General features: G+C 38.5%; 1 protein-coding gene across 2 annotated transcripts; it reads right to left on the reverse strand.

Moving 5' to 3' along the window:
• Positions 1–82: 82 nt before the first annotated feature.
• On the reverse strand, positions 83–21,540 carry LOC121955802 (nuclear receptor coactivator 7). 2 transcript variants are annotated; one of them, XM_042503885.1, is made up of 17 exons: positions 21,465–21,540; positions 20,349–20,509; positions 12,935–13,089; positions 8,842–8,912; positions 8,596–8,703; positions 8,400–8,501; positions 7,789–7,914; positions 7,483–7,667; positions 6,046–6,167; positions 5,025–5,612; positions 4,722–4,893; positions 4,180–4,327; positions 3,920–4,045; positions 3,105–3,257; positions 1,995–2,090; positions 1,836–1,909; positions 83–1,072 (listed from the first exon to the last, which is right to left on the reverse strand). In XM_042503885.1, the coding sequence occupies exons 2-17, from the start codon at positions 20,384–20,386 to the stop codon at positions 937–939; spliced, it is 2,400 nt and encodes a 799-aa protein (XP_042359819.1). In that variant the 5' UTR covers positions 20,387–20,509; positions 21,465–21,540; the 3' UTR covers positions 83–936. The 2 variants fall into 2 exon arrangements, with proteins under 2 accessions (XP_042359819.1, XP_042359818.1); XM_042503884.1 differs by having other exon boundaries at positions 6,046–6,200.
• Positions 21,541–21,764: the final 224 nt, after the last annotated feature.

Raw genomic sequence — 21,764 nt, forward strand, 5'->3', positions numbered from 1 at the left:
TATAAAAGTACAACCATTTAAAAAAACAAACACAACTTTGTAAAAACAGAATGTAAAAATAAATTGCAAAAATAAAAAAATCTAAAATATTTTATAAAATATGATGAACTCACAACATGTGAAAATTAAAATAAAAACATATTTGGTCATTGCAAACCTGGCTTTGCCACATGTTTTGGATTGTACGGGGAAGTAAAACATGACAAGTACTAGTGAGGAAATGCAATGGAACAATCTCATTCAGTTCATCTAAAACTCAAAAATAAGAGATGGCCTTCAGAGGAAGCGCAGCACTTTCATTGTAAACGATTACAACATTTTCAGCTCTGAAACTTAACAGTGGAGGATCCTAAAAAATTCTCCCCGGCAATTTCCACTTCCTTTTCAGTTTGAAATTCATTGTCATTAAAAAAAAAACAACAAAAAATGCCTTCAGCAAATAATCCTGTACATTGCCAAAGTAATTACACCATTATTTCTGCACAAATCAACCTACAGCATTTTTGGAAACTTTGTTCTTTCATACACACACTTAAAATCTTTTTAGGATAACCTCAACAGTAACATGAGCAGCCTTCCTCTTCTCTCTCCTCGTGAGCTTATGGTGGTAAGGCAGTCTGCATGCTGGGAAAGCTGGAGGCGTCGACAGATGTCTATGGCAGCCAATAAACTGAGAGCAACATTTTCTCCACCTTTACAGGAAAGAGGAACCAGACATGGAACCAGGAACCTGTGGGTCAAACTCACCTTGAAACACGCTACAGAAGACGGACGTTTCAGGTCAACGTAACGACTGCACAGGCTTCTCTCACACAACATCAAGTGTCATTGTGGGGGAGCTAGGTTCGCCTCCAAGTGGTGCGTAATAGACTTGGGGGTGTCTGAAGGTTTGGAGCGGAGCGTGAATGTCGGAGAAGTAGCTGAGAGCAGGTGAGGCTACTCGAAGGTCCAGACCTCCACACTGTGGATGTTGAAGTCCTGCTGGGCGGAGAGCGGCTGGTTGTTGAAGGTGGCGCATTTGGTGGTGGTGCCACGGTACAACTCAGAGTCCAGCCACAGACCCAGCTGACCACTGCAGAGGAGAGGGACCCAAAAAACACAAGGATTTTATTTAATGGCAAACAAGGATTTGGATTACTGAAAAAAATTAAAGAGAAAATTAACCACAAAGTCATAATTGCATATTTTTCCTCTTACTTGTAGTGCTATTTATCACTTAAGATTGTTTTGGTGTGAGTTGCAGTGTTGGAGATATCGGCTGTTGAGATGTCTGCCTTCTCTCCAACATAGATGGCACTCAGCTTGTGGTGCTCAAAGTACCAAAAAAATGTTATTTATCTTTCTACTGAACTACATGTGTGAACTGTATCACGGTGTAGAAGGAAGTGTGTCTCATGGACAAGAGGCTCATGTTCATGACAGCAGGAGATGTAAAAATTGAAAGTCTAGTGTGTAGGATTTAGTGGCATGTAGCTGTGAGGTTGCAGATCTGAAACTTCTCATGTGTGCCGGGTATGTTGAGCTACAGTGGCCGATGCAGAAACGCAAATATACGAACGTCCCTCTAGAGACAGTTTGGCTTATCTGACCCTTATCTGGTCTACCGTAGAAAAGACAAGGCCAAGGGGACGTGCTCATATGCAGACATTAATGGCTCATTCTAAGGTAACATAAAGACAACAATTCTTGGTTTCACATGGTTTTAAACTAATTAAAACATAGTTATAAATATTATGCACCATTTCCACCATTATTATGCACCATTGCACCATTTTGGGGTCGACCGTCCCTTCTACAAGCCTGTAGTTTACAATGTAGCCGGTAGATTCACTTACCCTCCTCCTCCCATCTGGAGAGAGTCAGTATTGCCCTTCACAAAGTAAGAATTCTCTCCTGTCCAGCGGTACACCTGAAAATCAAAAGCAAGCTGTCTGATATTTGGATAAAAAAGCTAAAATCCCCAAACTGAGTTCTTAAACTATCTTAGTACAAACCTTGATCTCAGGACAGAAGCTGTAGAGGAATGTCTCTCCCGTGCCGTAACAGTGTTCACTCACTCTGAAGGGATGAGTCGAGAAAGCCCCAAATATCTGTGACGAGAGTCAGATTCAGTTTAAGAATCAAAAGAACAGGAAAAAGTCTGTTACAATTAGTATTTAAAACCCTCATGTTAAGTTTTTTGATTATAGGAAATTGAAAATAACCTTATAGAATAAGTTTGCACTGCAGAGTAGAAGCCGCCAATCAGAAAGTAAAAAAAAAAAAAAAAAAAAAAAAAATCATACACACAGGGCCATAAACTATGACGGAGGATTAGGGCCATGTAAAAGAAAAATAAAAGTTAGATTTTGAGTATAAAACTTGTCATAATATTATGAAAAAAAGTTGTAAAATTATGAAAAAAAGTTGTTATATTATGAAAAAAAGTTGTTATATTATGAGAATAAAGTTGTAATTTTACGAGATATTGAGTAGTAATTTTACTAGAATAAAGTCGGATTTTTATGAGAAAGGGTATATTATATTCAGGAAATAAACAGATGAGAGCACAGGCTGCCTGTGCTCTTATCTGTTTTATAGTTTGCTGGCGGTTTGTTTATTTCCCTTATAAAATATCCCCTTTGTTTAAAAATTACAACTTTATTCTTGTAAAATAAAATAAAAAAATCTCTTAATATTCTGACTTTATTCTCAAAGTCTCAAAAATAAAAAAATAAAATAAATACAATTTTTTTTATATCAATGTGGCCCTAAAACTCTGTCATAATAAACTAAACAAATTGCTAAACACTCTAAACCTAAGAACCCAATGTATTATTCTGTGGAGTTATGAGTGTATGGATAAGGGCACGGTCATAAGGGAGTGCAGGGAAGTGACCATCACCTGCTGTGGCGGTATCTGTGCTGAATGTGGGCAGTGCCTGATGTGACGGACACGGACGCCTAGCTTGCTAACAAATTCCATGAGATATGATGTTATTTGTACATTTTCTATCTTCTTACATTCTCTACCTGTCTCCTTTGACTGTTATTCACCTTCAGTGTTGTATGCCAGTGAACCCCCAGACATTTACATACAGAATCGTCCTCTGGACAGTGTCTACCTGGTTGTCCATGTCTTTGATGACCAGCAGCACAGGGCTGTCCACGTCCGCCAGGCTCCTGTACAGAGTCTTCAGGCTGGTCCCATGCTTCACCGTGCTGTAGACCAGTCTCCAGGGGTAAATCTGCACACGGGCTGGCAGGCGACAGGCAAGCTGGAAGGAATCAGAACCAGCATTTTCTTGTCAAAAATTGGGTAAGTTTATGTGGCTAGCTGCCAGGTATTTACCTGATATTAGACAGAATTGTTAATTTATCTGACATTACCGTCCCTGAACCAGCTTCTGTGGGGAAACATGTTGATTTAAAACAGCCTCAACAGCAGTGCCTATCTTGTCTATAACGGTCTTTTGAGCTGGGCAATATAGCAAAAATCAATTGGAAATTTTTTTATCAAATATTTCAATGACAATATTGCAATAATGACTGTTGGGGCTTTCACAAAATATTTACAAAATTAATTTTTTGATAAATAATCATCAGTGATGTGAATATAATGACTACATGATAAAGGCAAACAATAGAAGAGCTGGAACAGTCAGCCTTTAAACCAGGAAAAGACACTTTCGATATTTAGTGTCACATCACAACCTAATAAATTTCAATTTATTCAGCAGCCCTTGTGCTCGCTATTGTTGTTATCACTTGACAACAGTTTGACAACTGCATTAGTCCTTCCCATGGTGCTGATTTCGAATGCTTTTAACCAAAAAACTGCTGTTTCATGTCATGACGTTAGACTAATAAGGTGGAGAGAGCAAATTCAGTGGTCTGAACTGAGACCAGCTGCAAGTAACTGGTTTGAAATAAAAGTTACCTTCTCAATGTGTGTATCCTGCAGCAGGTCACTGGTGTCACTGAGTATGGGCAGCGCGTCCACTGACAAATCTCCGTCACAGCTGCCGAAACTCTGCCTACGCTTGGCCTCGTCGATGGTGATGATCTTGGAGCGAAACAAAACATATAATCAAGTCAACATTAAAGAGGAATCAACATAAAACACTTCACTGCTGTTGTAAAACGGGGCGTGTAAATAGAGGAAGGCAAGTGGTCTGCCTACTTTTTCACTGAACTCACCTCCCAGCTGCAGGACGCAGGGTCACTGAAGAAATTGTCTATCATGTCCAGCTCGTCTTTCTCCACAACAACAAAGCCCTGCTCTCGAGCTTCTTTCCCGTACACGTCTGGAGACCACTGGACAAAGAATGCATACAGATGGTCCACCCTGGAACACACACAATCAGATTGGTTACAAGCACATTGGTGGCTTACACACATCGTAGTTTGAGACAAGGGTCAAGTATCATCCTCCTTTTTTTCTTTTTTTTTTTTTTTTTGCAAACGTATAGGTAAGATTTTACACCTAGTTGCATGTTTTTGCAATACTGTGGATAAGCAAACATACATGGTGTGATAACTATCAACTTTCATACCAGGGTACACATTATTAGTGTTGTAAAAAATGTCAATTTGTCAATGCATATCAGTTCTGTACATGTATATATATTCAACCCTTTATTCACCATTTAGTGCATACACATAACCAAATACAAAGTCAACAAAGGATTGATATTGGATTGGACATTGGATAAAAGTAAAAAAGTACAGCATCATCTCACCTTTCTTGTGGCACAGCAAACCAGTACTCCGGCTGTTTACCCCGGGCCCCAAAAGAGTGGGCGGGGCTAGAGGTCATCCCAGTGGCAAAAGACTTCCTCATTGGCTTCCCCACTTTGAAGCACAGGAACATAGGCGGGATTTTACTCTTCTCCTCTGATGAGAAAAGCAAGTCTAAAAAATGGGAAATACAAAAATTTGAGTTTGATGACTTTAATAGCACACGCCTTAATTTTACAATACCAAATGTCCAATAGCAACAATATTTGAGAGTGGATCCATGGGTTTAACATCTAGTTTCCTACCTTCTATTGGAGCCTGCATCCTCTCCAGCAGCCATGACTTCACTTCAGCGTCATAGCTTTTCTTCCGTCTCTCCTCCTCACTGAGTTCAGCTCCATCTGCTGATCCATCTGGGCTTCCTCTCTTCGGACTCGAGTCGCCACAAACCTCCGAAGCTTCCTTCAGACTTAATTTCCTGTTTTGGTCCAATGGTGCGCTGATTATCTCATCATGTGCACCGTTTAGCAGCTCTTCAGTCCCTTTAGGTTTTATATCTTTGGTTTCCTCTCGGTTTGTAGGTTTATCGACCCGTTTTTCAGTCTCTACAGATGATTGTATTGACTCTCCATCCTCAATAGAGCTGTTCTGAGCTACACCCTCATCCTCTTCATCATCCAGTTTCCCTTTAGTTTGACCAAGAATCGACTTGTCCTGTAAGTCTCCCTGGCCTGGGCAGCTTGGTCCTACTTCCTGTTGGTCCCTGTTGACAGTGCTGAGTGTATTGGAGGACGTCCCCTCTGCCTCTTCAGTGCTCCCGTTGACAGTCGGCTCCAATTCTGTGAATCCTTCATCTGACGGAGACTTTGCTGTCTGCTCGCCCTCTGTGCTCGCTGGTATTAGGAAGATTTAATAGTTTTTTGTTAAACATCTAAAAATAATTTTATCAAGACATTTTTTTCATCAATCATTTTTTTGGGGTTATTGTAAATTATCTGGTTTGTATGGTATTGGTAAATTGTAAAAAAAAAAGTTACTCAGTTTGCTTACACTGAAAACAAAGAAATCCAAACAAATACTCATTCACAGTAAACTGATGTGAAAAATAAATTCTAACTTATACCAAAGAAAAATCTGGGTGCTCAAGAGTCGACGATACAGAAATAAATTAATATATAATTGGGCACTAAGCTGAATTTAAAAATTAACAAGCCATCTTAATTTATAAACAAAAAAACATAAAATAAAAAAAATAAGCACCCGAAAAATAGTTGCTGTTTGTGGATAGTAAAACATATAACAGTTAAAGTCTAACTCAAATGGTACCAGTTTCTGAGAGGGTTGATTCAATGTCGTCCAAGACAATTGGTCGCTTCGGATCGAGAGCTTCATAGCGGCTGAAGGGGTTTAGATCTCGCTCTGACGGAAGTTGCTCCCACTCGCCCGGCCTGTACACAGGACACAAATCCTGGGGTAGGTCTCTGTGGGGTCACGCGGCATCACACATACCGCACCGCAAACCAGGATGAAAATGAAAGGGAAACAAAAACAAAAAAAGAAAAGGTCCAAACTGAAATTATGAATGACCACAATGATACAAAACAAAATAACACATGTGATGAATGAATATGTAAACCCTGAGAGGCAATTGCGAGAAAAAGTTCTGGTGATCCATTTTTAGAATCTGATCTAAATTGTTTTCTCTCGTGTTTATGACTAAGGAACAGGTAAAAAAAAAAAGGTTTTGCCAGGACATATTATTATTATTATTTTTATTATGAGGTTGTGGTGCACTTCAGCCTCTTCGTGCTTTATAAATTTTCATTTTATTTTATTTTAATAGATACTTTTTTTTAATCTGTGAAAGCATATTCATTTTCTTTGGTCAGGTGCATTTTTGTATTAATTGTTGTAATATTCATTTTAGCCACAAGAGGCTGAAGTGCACCACAACCTCATGTTCCAAATAAGAGCATTCATGTTTTCTTTTGGGTTAGTTTCAATTTCTCCATTCAACGTCATCCACCTGCCAATCTTTTTTTCACCTAATTTCACAGATTAAAAAAAAAGAAAGAAGAAAATTAGAAAAAAAAGATTCTGGACTAAAAGAAAAAAATCCACAAAACAAAACAAACAAAAAAATACATGAATAAATAGATTAAATGTAAAATAAAATTAAATACAATTTTAAATAAATAAGAATAATAAAATAAAATAAAACAGAAATAAAATAATCTCTAATTTAGACTGGCAAAACCTAATTTTCTTTTCCTGGCAAAATGTTTTTTGCAGCAATTTCAAGGCACTAGGGAAAGATTATTTCATCACAAACTTTTTCACCTGTTCTTGAATACACTAGACAAAGCAATTTAGGGTCAACTTAAAAAAAACAGATGACCAGAATTTTTTTTTCTCATCTACCTTTTTGGGTTTCCATATAAACAGCAAATGATAACACAATAAAAAGATCAATGAAGAACAAATATAACTAAATAAAATGAAATCACAAAACTATAACAACTGCACTCATAACAACTTGAACTAAACAAGATCCGGTGGAAACAAAGATGCTTCCTAAAATAAGGATATGGTAAAGTGGTTAATGTGAAAAGTCCTATAAATCATGCAAACAGTTTTATTTCTGAGGAAACAAGAAAAATGAAACTGTAAAGAAGAATAAGACAGGAGGAGTCAGAGCTGAGATTTGGAAGAACCGTTACAAAAAAAGGAAATTAGGGTAGTGAGTTGGTTCGGAGCTCTTACGATGGCAGAGCATCTTTGAGCTTCATGCGCGACACGTCGTCATACAGCGCCACAGACACGACCTCCTCCATGGGGCAGATCAGGCCGTACTCCTCGCAGCCGTGCTCGATCACCAGGGGGTCTGACTTGTGCGGGTCAAACATGATGTTGTTGGGTGTCACAATCAGCACGCCTCCCACCACTCCCTGCCACAGCAAAATAACACATTGAGAAAAACAAACAAAATACAAGAGTGGTACCTGATGATGGATATTTTTTGTTATGCATTAATTCAAAATATTATCGGCCGTTATGATGTTTTCTTACCATGCCATCAGTGAAGTATTTGCAGCTCATCTTGATGAATTTAACCGTTTCCGGGCTCTCATCCTCTGAGTTTGGGGAGAGCTCACGTCGGAGGGACTTTGCTGACGTGCAGTTTGAAACGCCGTCCTGAAGGCATTTAAAAAGACAGATCGTTGTGTTTAGTATAGCTTGTTTTGAAGTGCACTTTTTTCCTTCATGGATTCAGAGATTTTGATCACCATTTTTTTAAATCTGCTTTTAATCTGTTTCCCATTTCTCATTTCATTCTTCAAAGAATATTAAAACATTTTGCAGCATCAGAGCCATAACTTTACTTTAATACATACATAATAATACATAATTAGAGAGCCAGTGTAGCATAGCAAATTCTGACAAAGCTTGGAGACACACCAAAAAGACTCCTGTTTAAATAATTAGTTCAAGTTTGACCATCACCTGCTGATTTAAATGAACCCTCATCGAGGAATCGATTGGTTGAGGAATTGGCAGAATTTTAGTCGACCAAGAATTTCTTTGGTTGAACTTTGGGAAGACATGCCGATTACCAACCTTTTTAACGATTTTGTCCTTTAATGTCCTCCGTGCAACATAACAAATCAATTTTTACTTACATGAGATGCTTTCTCTGATAAGCCATTTGTGAGGGAGGGATCAGAGGAACTCTGAGACTTTAGGCCAGCTTCTGACTGGCTCACATCGGGGACAAACAGCTTCTGTAAAAATGAAGAGGGATAGCCGATGGTCAGTCAGTCAGAGGAATAATGCGAGAAGTGAAGCAGTGGTTCGTGTTGCTGTCGAGGTTCTCACCTGACCGGGGTAAACACTGCGAGAGAAGAGCTTGTTCAGCTGGACCAGCTTGTTTGGGGTGATGTTGAACTTGAGTGCAATGCTGTTGAGGGAATCATCAGCTCCCACCTGTAACAAGAGATCAACTCCTCTGTGAACATCTTAGAAAGACACACAGGTCTAATCCCCTCATGATTTAAACTACAACCTTACTGCTAATAAGTCAGTATGATATTTTAAAGGTGTTTCCACTGTCGTTTAGCTTACAATGAACTCCACCGTCCCTGGTGGTCTCTTCTTCTCCTTCTTTGCTTGATTGTTACTTTTACAGCCATCATCTACAGGGGAAACAGAAAATGAGGAAAGCACTTTGTAGACTGAGTTCAATTACACCTGACAATAATCTTACACATAAAAAAAAACCCAAAACACAATTATTCTTGTAAGCAATTAGTATATGGCCTCATTCAGTCTATCCAGCCCTGCTGCCAGAGGAATATGTTGGCATTTCTGCAATCCACAGACACGTTACATCTGCAAGTTTAACATGTATCATATCAACATTTCTAAAGTGACATAATTCTGATTAAATGCATATGAGCTGATTTTGTCATTGGGAGATAGAGGGGGGCCTGAGACTGAGGCGACACTGTTTTTTTGAGAGAGACATGGGCAGCATTACTGGTGACAACTGTGGCACCAAAATTAGGTGTGTTTTTAGCCAGGCATTGGCACATTTTCTATGATGATTTTGGTGTTGGTTTGTTGCGAGACATTAGCAGCATTTCCTGCACTGATTGTGCACCTGAACTAGGTGTCTTAAAGATGGACATCACGGCATTTTCAGTGAAGATTCTGCCACCAAAAACATATTTTTAGCTAGTAATCACCATCATTTACCGCAGTGATTGTGGCCCCCAAACTGGGTGCTTTATAGCCAGACTTCAATGCATTTTCAGTAATGATTGCGGCACCAAAAATGTGTGGTTTTTACCCAGACCTCATGCCATTTTCAGAGGCAATTGTGCCACCAAAGGCAGAAGCTTTTAAGTGAGTCATCAGCATCATTTCAAGCAGTGATTGTGCTACAAGAGCTGCATATTTCTAATGAGACATCTCCATTTCTGGCTGCTGTTGTGGCAGCAAAACTTGGTTAATTTTTGTTGAGACTTCATGCCATTTACAGCAGTGACTGTGACACCCAAAATGGATGGTGTCTTTTAAAAAAAAAAGATTATTAATTTGGCTTTTGCCTTTTGTTTAATTTGTAGGACAGTTAAAGTGTGAAAGGGGGAAAGAAAGGAGTCGAGTTTGCGTCTGCTGCGGCGAGGACTCTGCACATGGGGCATCTGCTCTACAAGGTGAGCTACCGGGCGTCCCACAAACTGGGTGTTTTATAACACAACATCATCAGCATTTCCAGTAGAAATTGTGCCCAAAAAAATGTGCATTTGCATCCATGACTTGCAGAAATGTACAAAGCCAACATTTATTCTGGAGATTGGGTTGGCCCATCTCATACTCTCTTGGTTGCTAACAAACATATTTATGTTTCTGCAATAAACAGTAAAAATGAAACACTATCCAGTGAGGGCGGTACAAAGCAATACCCCACCAGAGATGACCTCTAAATATCCTGTGGCCTTATGAGTACTTATGCTTGTTTGTCTCCTATCATTATCCAGCCTTAAAACACTGCCCTAACACATGCTGAAGCAGTTATCATAAACACACACACACACACACACACACACACAATGTGACCCTTGTAGTAGACAAGAGCCACAGTCAGCATTTTCTTTTTGCCAAGAACACAGAGGCTATTAACGCACCACTCCCTGAATGCTAAATTACACTGCCGCCTCCTCCATGGAAACAGAGGCAATGACTAAGCACAAGACATCCAGACTCCAGCTGCTCTTTACTGTACGAGCATCAAAGACACGACCTGTCACTTCGGTGAACACTGTCGCTTATTCATTGAATTAATATACTGGGCTGTGACTGGTAATATGCTGTGAAACACTGCAGGCTGTGGACTTTTAGCTAAAAGCTCATACATAACCTGAAGAGTTATGTTTTGTTTGTCTGGTACACTGCAGAGCACCATGTTTGATTTAATGGGCTGAAGGTAATAATGTTTGTGGCTTTATTAAAACAGATAGTGCAGAGTTTACACACTGCACGCCTGACTAGAGTCCATTATTACTGTCAATACGACGGACCCAGCAACACATTACAGGTCATACATAATGATGTACATTATGCATCATACACTGACGGCAAAATGCAGGTTAGATGAGGTTTAATTTTGGGCAAATATAAAGCCATACATATGTTCTGACAAGAAGTGCAACTATCAATAATAGACATACAGTATCTGTGTAAGTGAAAGGTGGGTAATTTTTTTATATTGATTTCATATTTTAATATTTTTATTTTATATTATTGTGCTTATGTCATGTGCTCATCCTTATTTATTACCCATTTGTTTTCCTTTTTTTCTCTTAGGGGTTTAAATTAGGGGTCAACAGATTATCGGCCTGGACGATTACTGGGGCCGATATTTGGTATTATGCCGATTATCTGTATCAGCATCTTACTGTAATGATTGTTGACAAAATGTATTAATTAAAAAGTGCAGAGAAAGGGTCAGCATTGGGGTAACTTTTACTTTGTAAAACTTCTGGGAACCATTTTTATTCATTCATTTTTATTTAAATTTTCACTTTATAAAAAACAGCTGCTGGGAACTTGTTGTATTTGATGTTGAACGTTTCAGTTTTGATTAAGCATTTGCTAAAGGTATTTACTGTAAATGCAAATCTGTTTCAAATATTGGTTATTGGTCTCATTAACTAATAATAATTGGTATCAGCCATGAAAAACCAATATCAGTTGACCCCTAAAAAAAATAAATGTGGTCTTGGATTATTTACTTTGCAGTTGGTGCCCATGTTTCAAAAAAAGAGAAAGAATAATGACAAAGATGCTTCTGTCCCAACCAAAACTTTGTCATTTTTAAGTTGAAATGAAAAGCATTATAGTTATTGCAATTTCACAGAAGCACCAATTCCCCAAAACTTTGTGAATGCAACGCCTTGAGTGTCATCATCAACAGTAAAACAGGATAAAGGTTATGCAACTTCCTGTTTAAAACCGCTGAGGTCGTTCCCAACACAGACGACCCTTCTGTTGTATATCGGTCACATAACAGAGCAGAGGAATAATGTTAACAGTGACATTTGTACTAATACCACTCGTTGACATATTGGTTTTCTGGAAATAGGAATTTTTATAGAGCGCAACAAAAAAACCAACAACTTTTTTCTCAAAAACAAAAGCCTATTACTAATGTAGCAGCAGGGATACATGATGATAAATGATTTTGTCTTTCTGGGTGTAAGATTTCTTTCTAATTAGGTAGTCATCTTGCTTTGAATGAAGCTATTATACAAAGGTTAATTGCAACGACCATAATAGTAGACTACGGCTAGAATATTTTTTACTTCATTAAAATTCTCATGGGCTTTACCCAGTGTCTGTCACCGCAGTGGCGGTGCTTCTGTGGGAATGAGAGTCTTGCATTCAGGAAATGTCATAAGTTTGGCGGAGTTGTAAGAATGGTAGTGAACAGAGTGTTTGCCCTGTAAACGGCTCAGCTACATCATGAAGAGCTAATCTGTGTGGTGGTTTTCATTAATTTGAAGACACCTGAGCAGCATATGGAGAACGCACTGCAAATAACACAACGCTTATTTATTTATGTATTCATTCATATATGCATGTATTTCTTTACTGATTTACATATGATAAACTGACTTGTTGAATGAATGTGATTCACCGGAACAGAGCTCTTATTTTGGTGAAGTCTGCTCCTACATGTGGTGGCTAGTTCGACCCTCTGTTTTGGAGCCGCGGCAGCTCGACTGCAGTAAAAAACATTTACATTTTAGCTCTCTTTAGCCGACTTCAGTAACCATAAAGTGTGTAAAATAGCCAGTAATGAAAGTAATCTGTATGCATCAGTATTAAGTGACCTTTGAAACGCTTCTGTTGTGTTGTGATGTATTGTAGCCCATTTCGTAACGCCTTGTGGGATTTGCAGCATGTTCTCCAAATGTTGCACGTGTCTTCAAATTGATGTTTTCTGAATGATTTTGTGTTTTGTCTATTTGCAGCACTGTAAGCCACTGCAAATCTGATCAGTTGCGCTGAGAAGGGCAGATAGGTAGTCTTTCTGCTCCATGTTGTCTCGAGCACTAACAAACACTACCAGAAGCAGAGCACCCCCACCTCTGGAGGTGTCCAAGTAATCACATCCTGCATATTTTGTATGTGTTTTTGATGCAGATCGTACCTGAGCCTGCATGTGGCTTTGCTGTTCTCTGTAAGTCCGTCTTCTTGTTGGGGTCGCCGTCATTTGGGATGTCTGGACAGGAAATGATTGCCGTGTTCTGCTCAGTCACAGACTTGTCTGATTGGCTCTGCTTGAGCTGTCTCCGCCTCTTCAGCCTGATGGGATGCCAGAGGAGACAGAAATATACATTTGATTTATGAAAAATAAAGAACGCACAGGAGTTTGGATGGCCATTTGATCACATTTGTTTTAACAAGTGCCTGGACTTTTGGAAACTCTTTTCATGACAAGCAGCCTACGAGGTATTTTATCCTACTTTGTTGCCCCTATTTGCACTAACTGACATTTTTGTAGTTTTTCTCCTTTCATGTTGCATTGTGTACAGTGTATTGATGCATTCTCTATTGTGTTTATTCTTAAAAAACTGTTTTCACGGCGTGACAAGAAGGAGATGCTTCAGAGACAGAAATGCCCAGTGAACGCCCATTTGAATAAAATGACTTGTTTCTGCGCTTTTGTGAAAAGAACTACAATAACAATCTGAGCCTTTCAGCGGCAAACACAAAAACGTTTAGCGGATGTAAACTGACGGTGCAAAAATGCCCCGAGCACTTACATAGCAGCCAATTTTGCAGCAGTCTGACTCAACACTGGATCAATTTCAAAAACTGTCATTCCCGTTAGTCACATAGACTCAAAAATGTGGGAAAATACAGTCCAGGTTACCCTTTAACTTTTCTCTCTCTTTACGTTGCTGCGTCAGTTTTATTTTCCACTCACTCTGTCCTTCAGCCTGTTTAATCATTGATAGGTGAGGCGATGATGTAACAGCATCTCAAGACCCTGTTGGGGTTCATTATGGGGGGTAAACTGCAGTGCAGTGGAATCACAGCTTAGTGGTGCACTTAAGGATAGTGCACTCTCTATGAGCCCCGCTGAAACCTCAAGTATGGATATGAGCATATTAAGAAAAAATACCACTAAATTGATTTATCATAAGCTTTGAGTGATGGGAGCACTGCTTGCCTCCAGAGCCCCGAGCAAAGGAAGAATAAAAAAGAAAGTGAAAAGAGAGGCGTTTTTAAGCATTCAAGTGCCTTAATGGAAAGGCAAGAGTGGGTCGATAAAGCTGCAGACAGACACAGATCAGGCCTCTTCCATCGCCTCAGGTCTCTCTTCCACTAACTGATGCAGCGCACATCTGGAAGTGAACTCAAAAATCTGCACAGTCTCGACAGCACCGTCTGTTTCACTCTGAGGCATTTCTCAAGCCCTCATCTTAAGATTTTCCTTTCTCCTCTAACATTAAGCTTGTTAACAGCGTATCCATTACCGCCATTATGACAGAAAGCCCAATTCTGTAAGTAACATGTAAACATTAAGAATATAAATTAATTTAAAAAAACCCCATGAATATGGGGAAGACAAATAAGCTGATTTCTCTGTGTTCTTGTAAAGACCATATCCTAAATATGATCATAACCAAGAGAAGCCTCAAAAACTGGTTATTTATGTCCATGTAATGGACCTTAGGAAAATTATATAAAACAAGGAAAGGTCATGAGACAGTCAATGACAGTGTTCGAGGAGCCAGACTTTGGTATCAGTTCTGTTGGAGTCAATGAGGCGGAAAAAGCGAATCACACTATAACCCATCATATCTGATGGCCACCTCTTTATATTTTGTCTAGTTTCTTGTGTATGTGTATTTTTAATCTGGTGGAAGGATTTCTGAGTTAAAGTTAAAACCAACAAAGATATGATGCTGGTGTATGTGCTCAAACGCTGTCACTGACTCATGACCTTCGCTTACTTTTAGTTTCCTTTAAGAACCCTGGGAAGAGTAGCTGTTGCCATGGGAACAACGAGTGTGGATCCCAAAAGAACAAGATAATAAACTTGGACGCTCTGTGACATAATGTTGCCATATTTAGGCTATACCTGTTTTACTTTAACTTCATGTTTGCTGTTGTTTAGCTGGAAAAGCAGCGCTCATTTTTACCCTCTAAGGGGAATCCCTAAAGACCAGGCTTCCTGATGAACATTGTGTGTTATCATAGTAATGTTAGTCTTACGTTTAAACTACAGTTTAGTGGGACAGCAAAACAAAGCATGCTTTAGTTTTCATCAGAAAACAGAACATTTTCTCACTTTACTTCACAGTGTCCCACATATCTTCTGGCAAATACCTGCCAGGATGTTGTGCGAGTTTTCACAACAGCTGTGACCAATGAAATCACCACGACAACCGTTACTTGGTGCTCAGTGTCTCTTTATCTCAGCCGTGGAGCTCCGTGGCTCCTTCAGAGTTGCCATGAACCTCTTGGTGGCCTCAATCTCGAGTGTTTATGCACAGCCTGTTCTGACCAAATTTACACTTACAGCTATTTTTCATGCCTGCTCTTATTGTAATTATTCAGTGCTTTTGAATTTTCAGTGAACTTTATTTCAAGTATCATTTTCTTCTTCAAAATGTAGCTTTTCCAGGAAGTTTAGTAACTGGCGGTAGGACTTTCCAGATAACTTTTTACATTTTTAGTTTGGCTTTTAATTAAACATTAGTTTGGCTTTTAATTTAACTTTATTTATCTATTGACTATTTATTTTTATATTTTAGTCTGTTTCACAGTTTTACTACTTTCTATATCATTTTATCATTTTTTAACATATTTATTCATTATTTTTACTTTTTGTTTATTTACCTCTTATTTAGGTCGACAGTTTGAGTGTTTTACTTATTTATTTATTCATTTTTATTTTCATTTTTTGTGTGTTTTTATTCACATGCTTGTGTTTGTGGGTGTGTGGGATTTTGTTTTTTTTGTATGAAGCACTAACTGTGTTACAGTTCATATATATCAAAAGTGCTATACTAATAAAGCCTGACTTATTATTTATATATATGATTTAAATCTAATTTGTTTTGTGATTTCCAGAGATACGGTGTTATAAGCCATATTATCACATGTCACATTGAGGGAATGAATACTTGCATGCGGTTATTTTGTTTTGTGTTTCTAATTAATCTAGACTGATGTGTTGTGGGGCTACACAAATAGTCAGGAAGCGAGGCAGCATATGGTGCAACTAGCGTGAGAGGCACATGTTATAGTAGTGGCTGTTTTTCGAGATAAGAACAGTTTTTTCCTCACTCCCAATACTTTCCACTTTCCTCCCACAATTTGCTTATTGGTCTTTACAGTAGTGCTGCAGAGGTCTGCATGAGTCTGATGTTTTCATACTGGACCTTTCCACTGTTGTTTGGCTGCTCCCTCCCACAGGTACCCACTCTGCCCTTCCAGGAAAACACCAGCTCTGACTCAGCTCAAAGCCTGCAATCCCACTGAGATCTAATGCACCACATACCGAATAATTAGTGCACGACTGAAATGTGCTGCCATTACAAAATAATAATGGAATATTTTCAACACAAGCCAATCAAGTCAACAAAAAGGAAGACAAGCTGCGTGCATGTACCACGCTGTTGGCAGAGCCAGAACAAGTAACTTGAGACATAAGAAAGAATAACGCCCATTAGGCTGCACTGCATTATCTCACATCATTTCTGTCAAGCCCACACTCAATAGCTCTGATATTAACAGCACACTCACCAGACGACTTCTGCTTTTCCATAAATCAACTTATTTATCCAGTTTTGGGGACACTTTTGATTTAGTTTACATATGAGCAAGATTATGTTGATTTGAGGCATAAAGAAGACAAGCATATTATGTTTATGTTATGTTAACGAGAACTGGTTTCAGATGTGCGGATTAATGAGTAAATTCTGTTTTTTATAGTCTGACTATATTTTCCATGTTTTTGTTTCTATGTGACGAATGGAAACAAAAATAATTTTTGAAATTGGCTGAGTACTGAGCGAGAGGGCTGCAGCCAGCAGTGATGAAAGAGGCTGCGTGCACCATCACTGAAAGTCCACTAAAAGTGCTTGTTTTTGCCACTGACGGGCTCAGATTATTATTCTAAGTGTTTGACAATTTATGGTTAGGATCCCTATAGAGATGGATCTCTTTGTTCCAGAAATAATCCCAGAAGTAGCCCTGAAATCACAATTGCCAATTTCACCAAACTCCATTTAAATAAACAGTGATTTTGGAATGTGTAAAGAGCCAGCATATTTTCACATCTAACTTTGTGAATTCAGGGTTTATTTTAACCAAACCAGAGTTGGTGATCATTGAAACAGTAAAAAAGATGAACAATGATGTTTTTTTGTGAATTCTATTTTGCATCTATTGATTTTAAATGAAGTGTGTTTTACAATGATAAAACTACTGTTTATCAAAACAGTGTTTGGCGAGAGTGATTTTAGGGCTTTTTCTGCTTAAATATAAAGGATTTTACTCAAACAACAAGTTCTATCTCTGTAGGGATACCTTTTGTATGTTGTCAGACACTTAACAAACAATCTGATCCTGTCAGTGGCAAAAACAAGCACTTTTAGCGGACATAAATTGACGGTGCGAATATGCCCATAGTGATTACATTGCAGCCTGTTTCATGCTGCTTGAGTTCTCGTTTAATACTGGACCAATTTTAAAAATTGTTCCCATAAGTCACTTTGCCACAAAAACATGTAAAAATAGGGTCCAGGGTTGAAAACTACCAAACTTACGCTTTAAGGATTTTTAGACACATTCAAGCCCGATTACACAGGAGAACACCATTATTCACTCAGCTCTCTAAAATGAACACATTACAAGAACATTAATGAATCAATCATGTGCTTGTCGTGTCTGTAGACGTCAGAAGGAAAGGCCTGATCTTTGCTCATAACCTGTCGATTCCTTGTCAGTCTATGCACTGTGGCTGTGAGAAGCCGCTTTCCACACACTTCCTGCTATCGTGTTTCACAATGGCGCTTAAATCCAATTTTACAGTCGTCATCATCCCTGAGGGTCAAGATACTCTGACGCATGACTTGGATTATAGCTCAGAGACAGGTGACTTAACAGTGCCGATCCACGATTCAGAAAAGGTGAGAATAAATAATTAGTTAATGCACCTTTACAACTGATTGTCAAGGTACAATCAACTGTGCAGCATAATGGAAAACCTACAACGTCACTTTCAACAAGCGATGCACTGAGTAGAACCTGTTTATAGAAACATTTTGGACTTTACCCTTCAACATGTGATAGCTGGCTGAGAGACACAGACAGAAACAAATACCAGCAGAGCCACTTCCTGTCATCAGATATATATTATATCAGATGCTTGGGTAAAGAAACTTGAAACTTATTGGTAATGGGACGTCTGGTAGCTCGACAATCATTTTAGCTCGCATTCTAATATTTTGCAAAGTGCATTTTGGGAGAAACCCGACACTGTAACTGCTCTGGGACATTTACATGGACAAACATTGGGTTTAATGACTCACCATATCTTTATATATTTCTTTTTTATTTAACTTTTATTTTAACCAAGAGTAGTTTAGCTGGGATTTAAAATCTCTCTTTGAAGGGAGTCCTGACCAAGACAGCAGCATAAAGAATTTCACATAAAAGAACAAACAGACTAAAACCATAACAACAAATAAAACAATATTAATAACTGAAAACATAATATGACATGATTTCTGTGCAGCTGATAAGTTACCTTTGTCAATAATAAATCTGCACAATTATTTAAACTGTGATGCCAAATTTTGTCATTCTGTTTCTCCATATTGACATTTTTCTCCTATGGGACTGTTGATTTTTTGCCAGAATAGGGGCTGGCTGAGGGGTGACTTTGGTTATGTAATTTTCTTTCTTTTCTTCTTTTTTCTTTTTTTTAAATCTCATTCTTCCCCAGCGCTACAAATATATTTTGTAGGTGAATGATTTGGGGGAAACAGCTGAATTGTCACGCAAAACGCAAATTTTCCTTACAAATTGCATCATCACACAAGCTGTGTAAACTTCATCAGAATATGGATGCGTGACAGCCACTCGCCCCGCCACACAAAATCAACAAAATTACATAAGCCCATACATCATGAAAAACTGGGGTTGAAAAAGCTTTGTTTTTTGCTATTGTCATGCATGCATGAGCACAGAATTTAATGTTTTTATAGGATCTAAGTGCAGATGAATGATTTTCTGTGAAATTTTAAATGAGACATAAAGAGACTAAAGTGATTTTTATGATTACTATTCTGTCTCTATGTGTCTGCTGGCACCAGAAGGACTCTTGAGGCCTAAATGTATGCAGTATATTTGTGTACAGTAATGTCATGGAAAAATGTCTTTCTGAGATGATCTCAAGATCTGTACCACCTTAAGATGAAAGCAATTTGTCGTAAGCACCAGAAATATATTAGATTATGGCTATTCTCCTTTTACTAGCCTTCTGAAGCAGTCAACTGAGAAACTTCATCTTATCCAGAATTGTGCTGCTGGACTTTTCACCAAAACAGGGAAGAGGGAGTATTTTAGCCCAGTTTCAGCTACACTCAACTGGCTCCGAGTATCTTATAGAACAGATTTTAAGTTTCACTTAGTTCATGGTTTGGGAGCGGCCGACATGGCAGACTCTGTCATTCTTAAATCCCTCACGAGCTCCCAGATCTTCACCTGCTGGGTTTTTAAATACACACAATTACACACACAAGAAAAAGGCAGCCCAGCTTTTGTTAACTATGCTCCAAAATTATGGAATAATACCAAAAGCTATAAGAGTTGTGGGCTTGATGAACATTTTTAAATGACAGCTTAATTATTTAGTCTGGCTTTGAAAAAAAAAAAAAAATCTTGTAATTATTACTCTTACTGGTCTCTGTATTTTTCACCTTCGCTTTTATATTTTATTTGTTTTTGTTGTTATCATGGACTGTCTTCTGATTGTCTAATCCTGCCATCTTTTTGCTTTTGTGTTGCATTTTTTGTGAAGCACTTTCAGCTGAATCCCTTGTATGAAATAAAGTTTTTTATTATTATAATTAATGCACATATGTTTTTTGTAAAATAAAACAATACACTTTGGTCCAGTGAAAAGGTGTGATCTGATAAGATTTTGGAAATTTATTGATGAGTTTCTTTTACCGATTTCTTACTCTGTATGTAGGATATCACTACTTTAATTCCCATCATGATGTTTAAGAAGATTCAGTTAATTGTTTTAAAATTGATTTTACAATGCAACCTTTGAAAAAAAAGTGAATCATACAATCCTACTTCCCATGTTTTTGCATTTTTTTAGACTTCTGAGAGACTGATTTAATACATTTTAATACCAATTAAGGCCTTATTTTTAGATTAATGAACTCAATGCCTTTGAAGATTTATTAAGGATCCACAGAAACCCTTTATAATTATCATATGTTGGAATTCATCAGTTTTACTGCATGAAAAATTCCTTAAATAAATGCAAATGACAGTAATTCAAAACAAACAAACACAGAGTCTCTTACCTGGCAAAATATCCCGGCTTCCTGTCTCTCTTTTCCATCAGGCCAGGGTCTTAAATCTGCATGCAGTCCATACAAACATTCACCCTTACACACCCACCAAGCCAGCAGACTTGGGGAAGATCACCTCTCACACTGTGCAGCTCTCACACTTCTTCCTTGTCCTGCAGGGGGAATAAGCGGAGGGGATTAGCAGGGCTCACAGGGTGCCTCCTCACTCAACAACACAATGCAAAAAGCCCAATAACATCATCAGCCTGAGTGGAGGGCGATGAAAGCATCCTATAATAAGCATGTCAGGCCACTCAGCTGGCAGCGGCTGACCAACAGGATGGAAAAATGCACCACTCTCTCTCTCTCTCTGCGCTAGAGGAAATACACATCTGCTACTAGTTAATGTTGCCACAGTAAACATGCGTTTAGTTATGTAATTATGCTTAATCACAACAGTATGTCTATTATTATCACCAGTTTTGGGAATCCAGTTGATGTAAACGTGCATGGCTACACTAAAAGCTACAGTAGCTGCACCAACAGGATTAAGCGAAAGCAACTGATTACACGCATGTCACCCACCCTAAAAAAACACAAATTAGGCAACTTCAGTTCACCCATGTGTTGTCTGAAAGGGTTATATAACAGGTAAACGGCTAACAGCAGGGGAAAGGCGAAATTTGAAGCAACGTTACCCCACCTAGCTACATTTGTTCAGTCTGTAGCAGCTTGCTCAATGGGAAATCCTCTACCATTGATCAGATTTAAGCCTCTTCTTAAAGTGCAGCAGTGACAAAAGACAGATATCCACTTGTGTGCTAATGCTACAACAACATATACCACCGTCAGCTAAAACAAACACAGACAAAGTAAACAAGGGTCTGTCTTTCTTGTTTTAACAGCTGATGCTAACAGTGCTAGCTAGCTACTTTGTTTACAGGACAATAGCAACCTGGTGGATATGGTAAGGATATTTTAAAGACGCTAACGTCAGCCTGTTATCGTAAAACAAGCTGTTTCTGTTCATGTAATCTGGGCCAAGGCTGACGCCAAACCCTGATGTACAACGAGGCGTTTAAATGCTAAATCTGACATCAAGATAGGTAGCTAAAACAGCCCACATACCTTGCGTGCATCCTCCAACAGCTAACGTTAATATCAAAATGAAGCCTCCCTTCACTACGCCCTCTGCTGTCATGTGCACTGTAAAAACATGAGCTCACCGCTAGCTTGTCTTAACTATTAGCAAGCTAAAGCAATGTTTTTAAATGACGGTAACGCTATGCTAGGTTAGTAAAGGTTAGATAGTTGGAACACATGAACGCCAGTCAAGATTATACCGAACCATAAGTAAAAATAACGCAATAATACACATACAACAGTACACGAAGTGCTAATAAAATCACTGCGTTTCAATAGTGTGGT

This window comes from Plectropomus leopardus, chromosome 16 (genome assembly GCF_008729295.1).
Source record: "Plectropomus leopardus isolate mb chromosome 16, YSFRI_Pleo_2.0, whole genome shotgun sequence".
NCBI classification, from domain to species: Eukaryota; Metazoa; Chordata; class Actinopteri; order Perciformes; family Serranidae; genus Plectropomus; species Plectropomus leopardus.

Coding starts and splice junctions, on each gene's coding strand:
- LOC121955802 (XM_042503884.1), bottom strand. CDS start 20,386: ATGGAAAAGAGAGACAGGAAGCCGGGATATTTTGCCAG. Junction 4,328..4,721: donor TTTGCTGTGCCACAAGAAAG/GTGAGATGATGC, acceptor TGTGTGTTCCAG/GGTGGACCATCTGTATGCAT. Junction 1,073..1,835: donor CTCCAGATGGGAGGAGGAGG/GTAAGTGAATCT, acceptor TCTCCTCTGCAG/TGGTCAGCTGGGTCTGTGGC.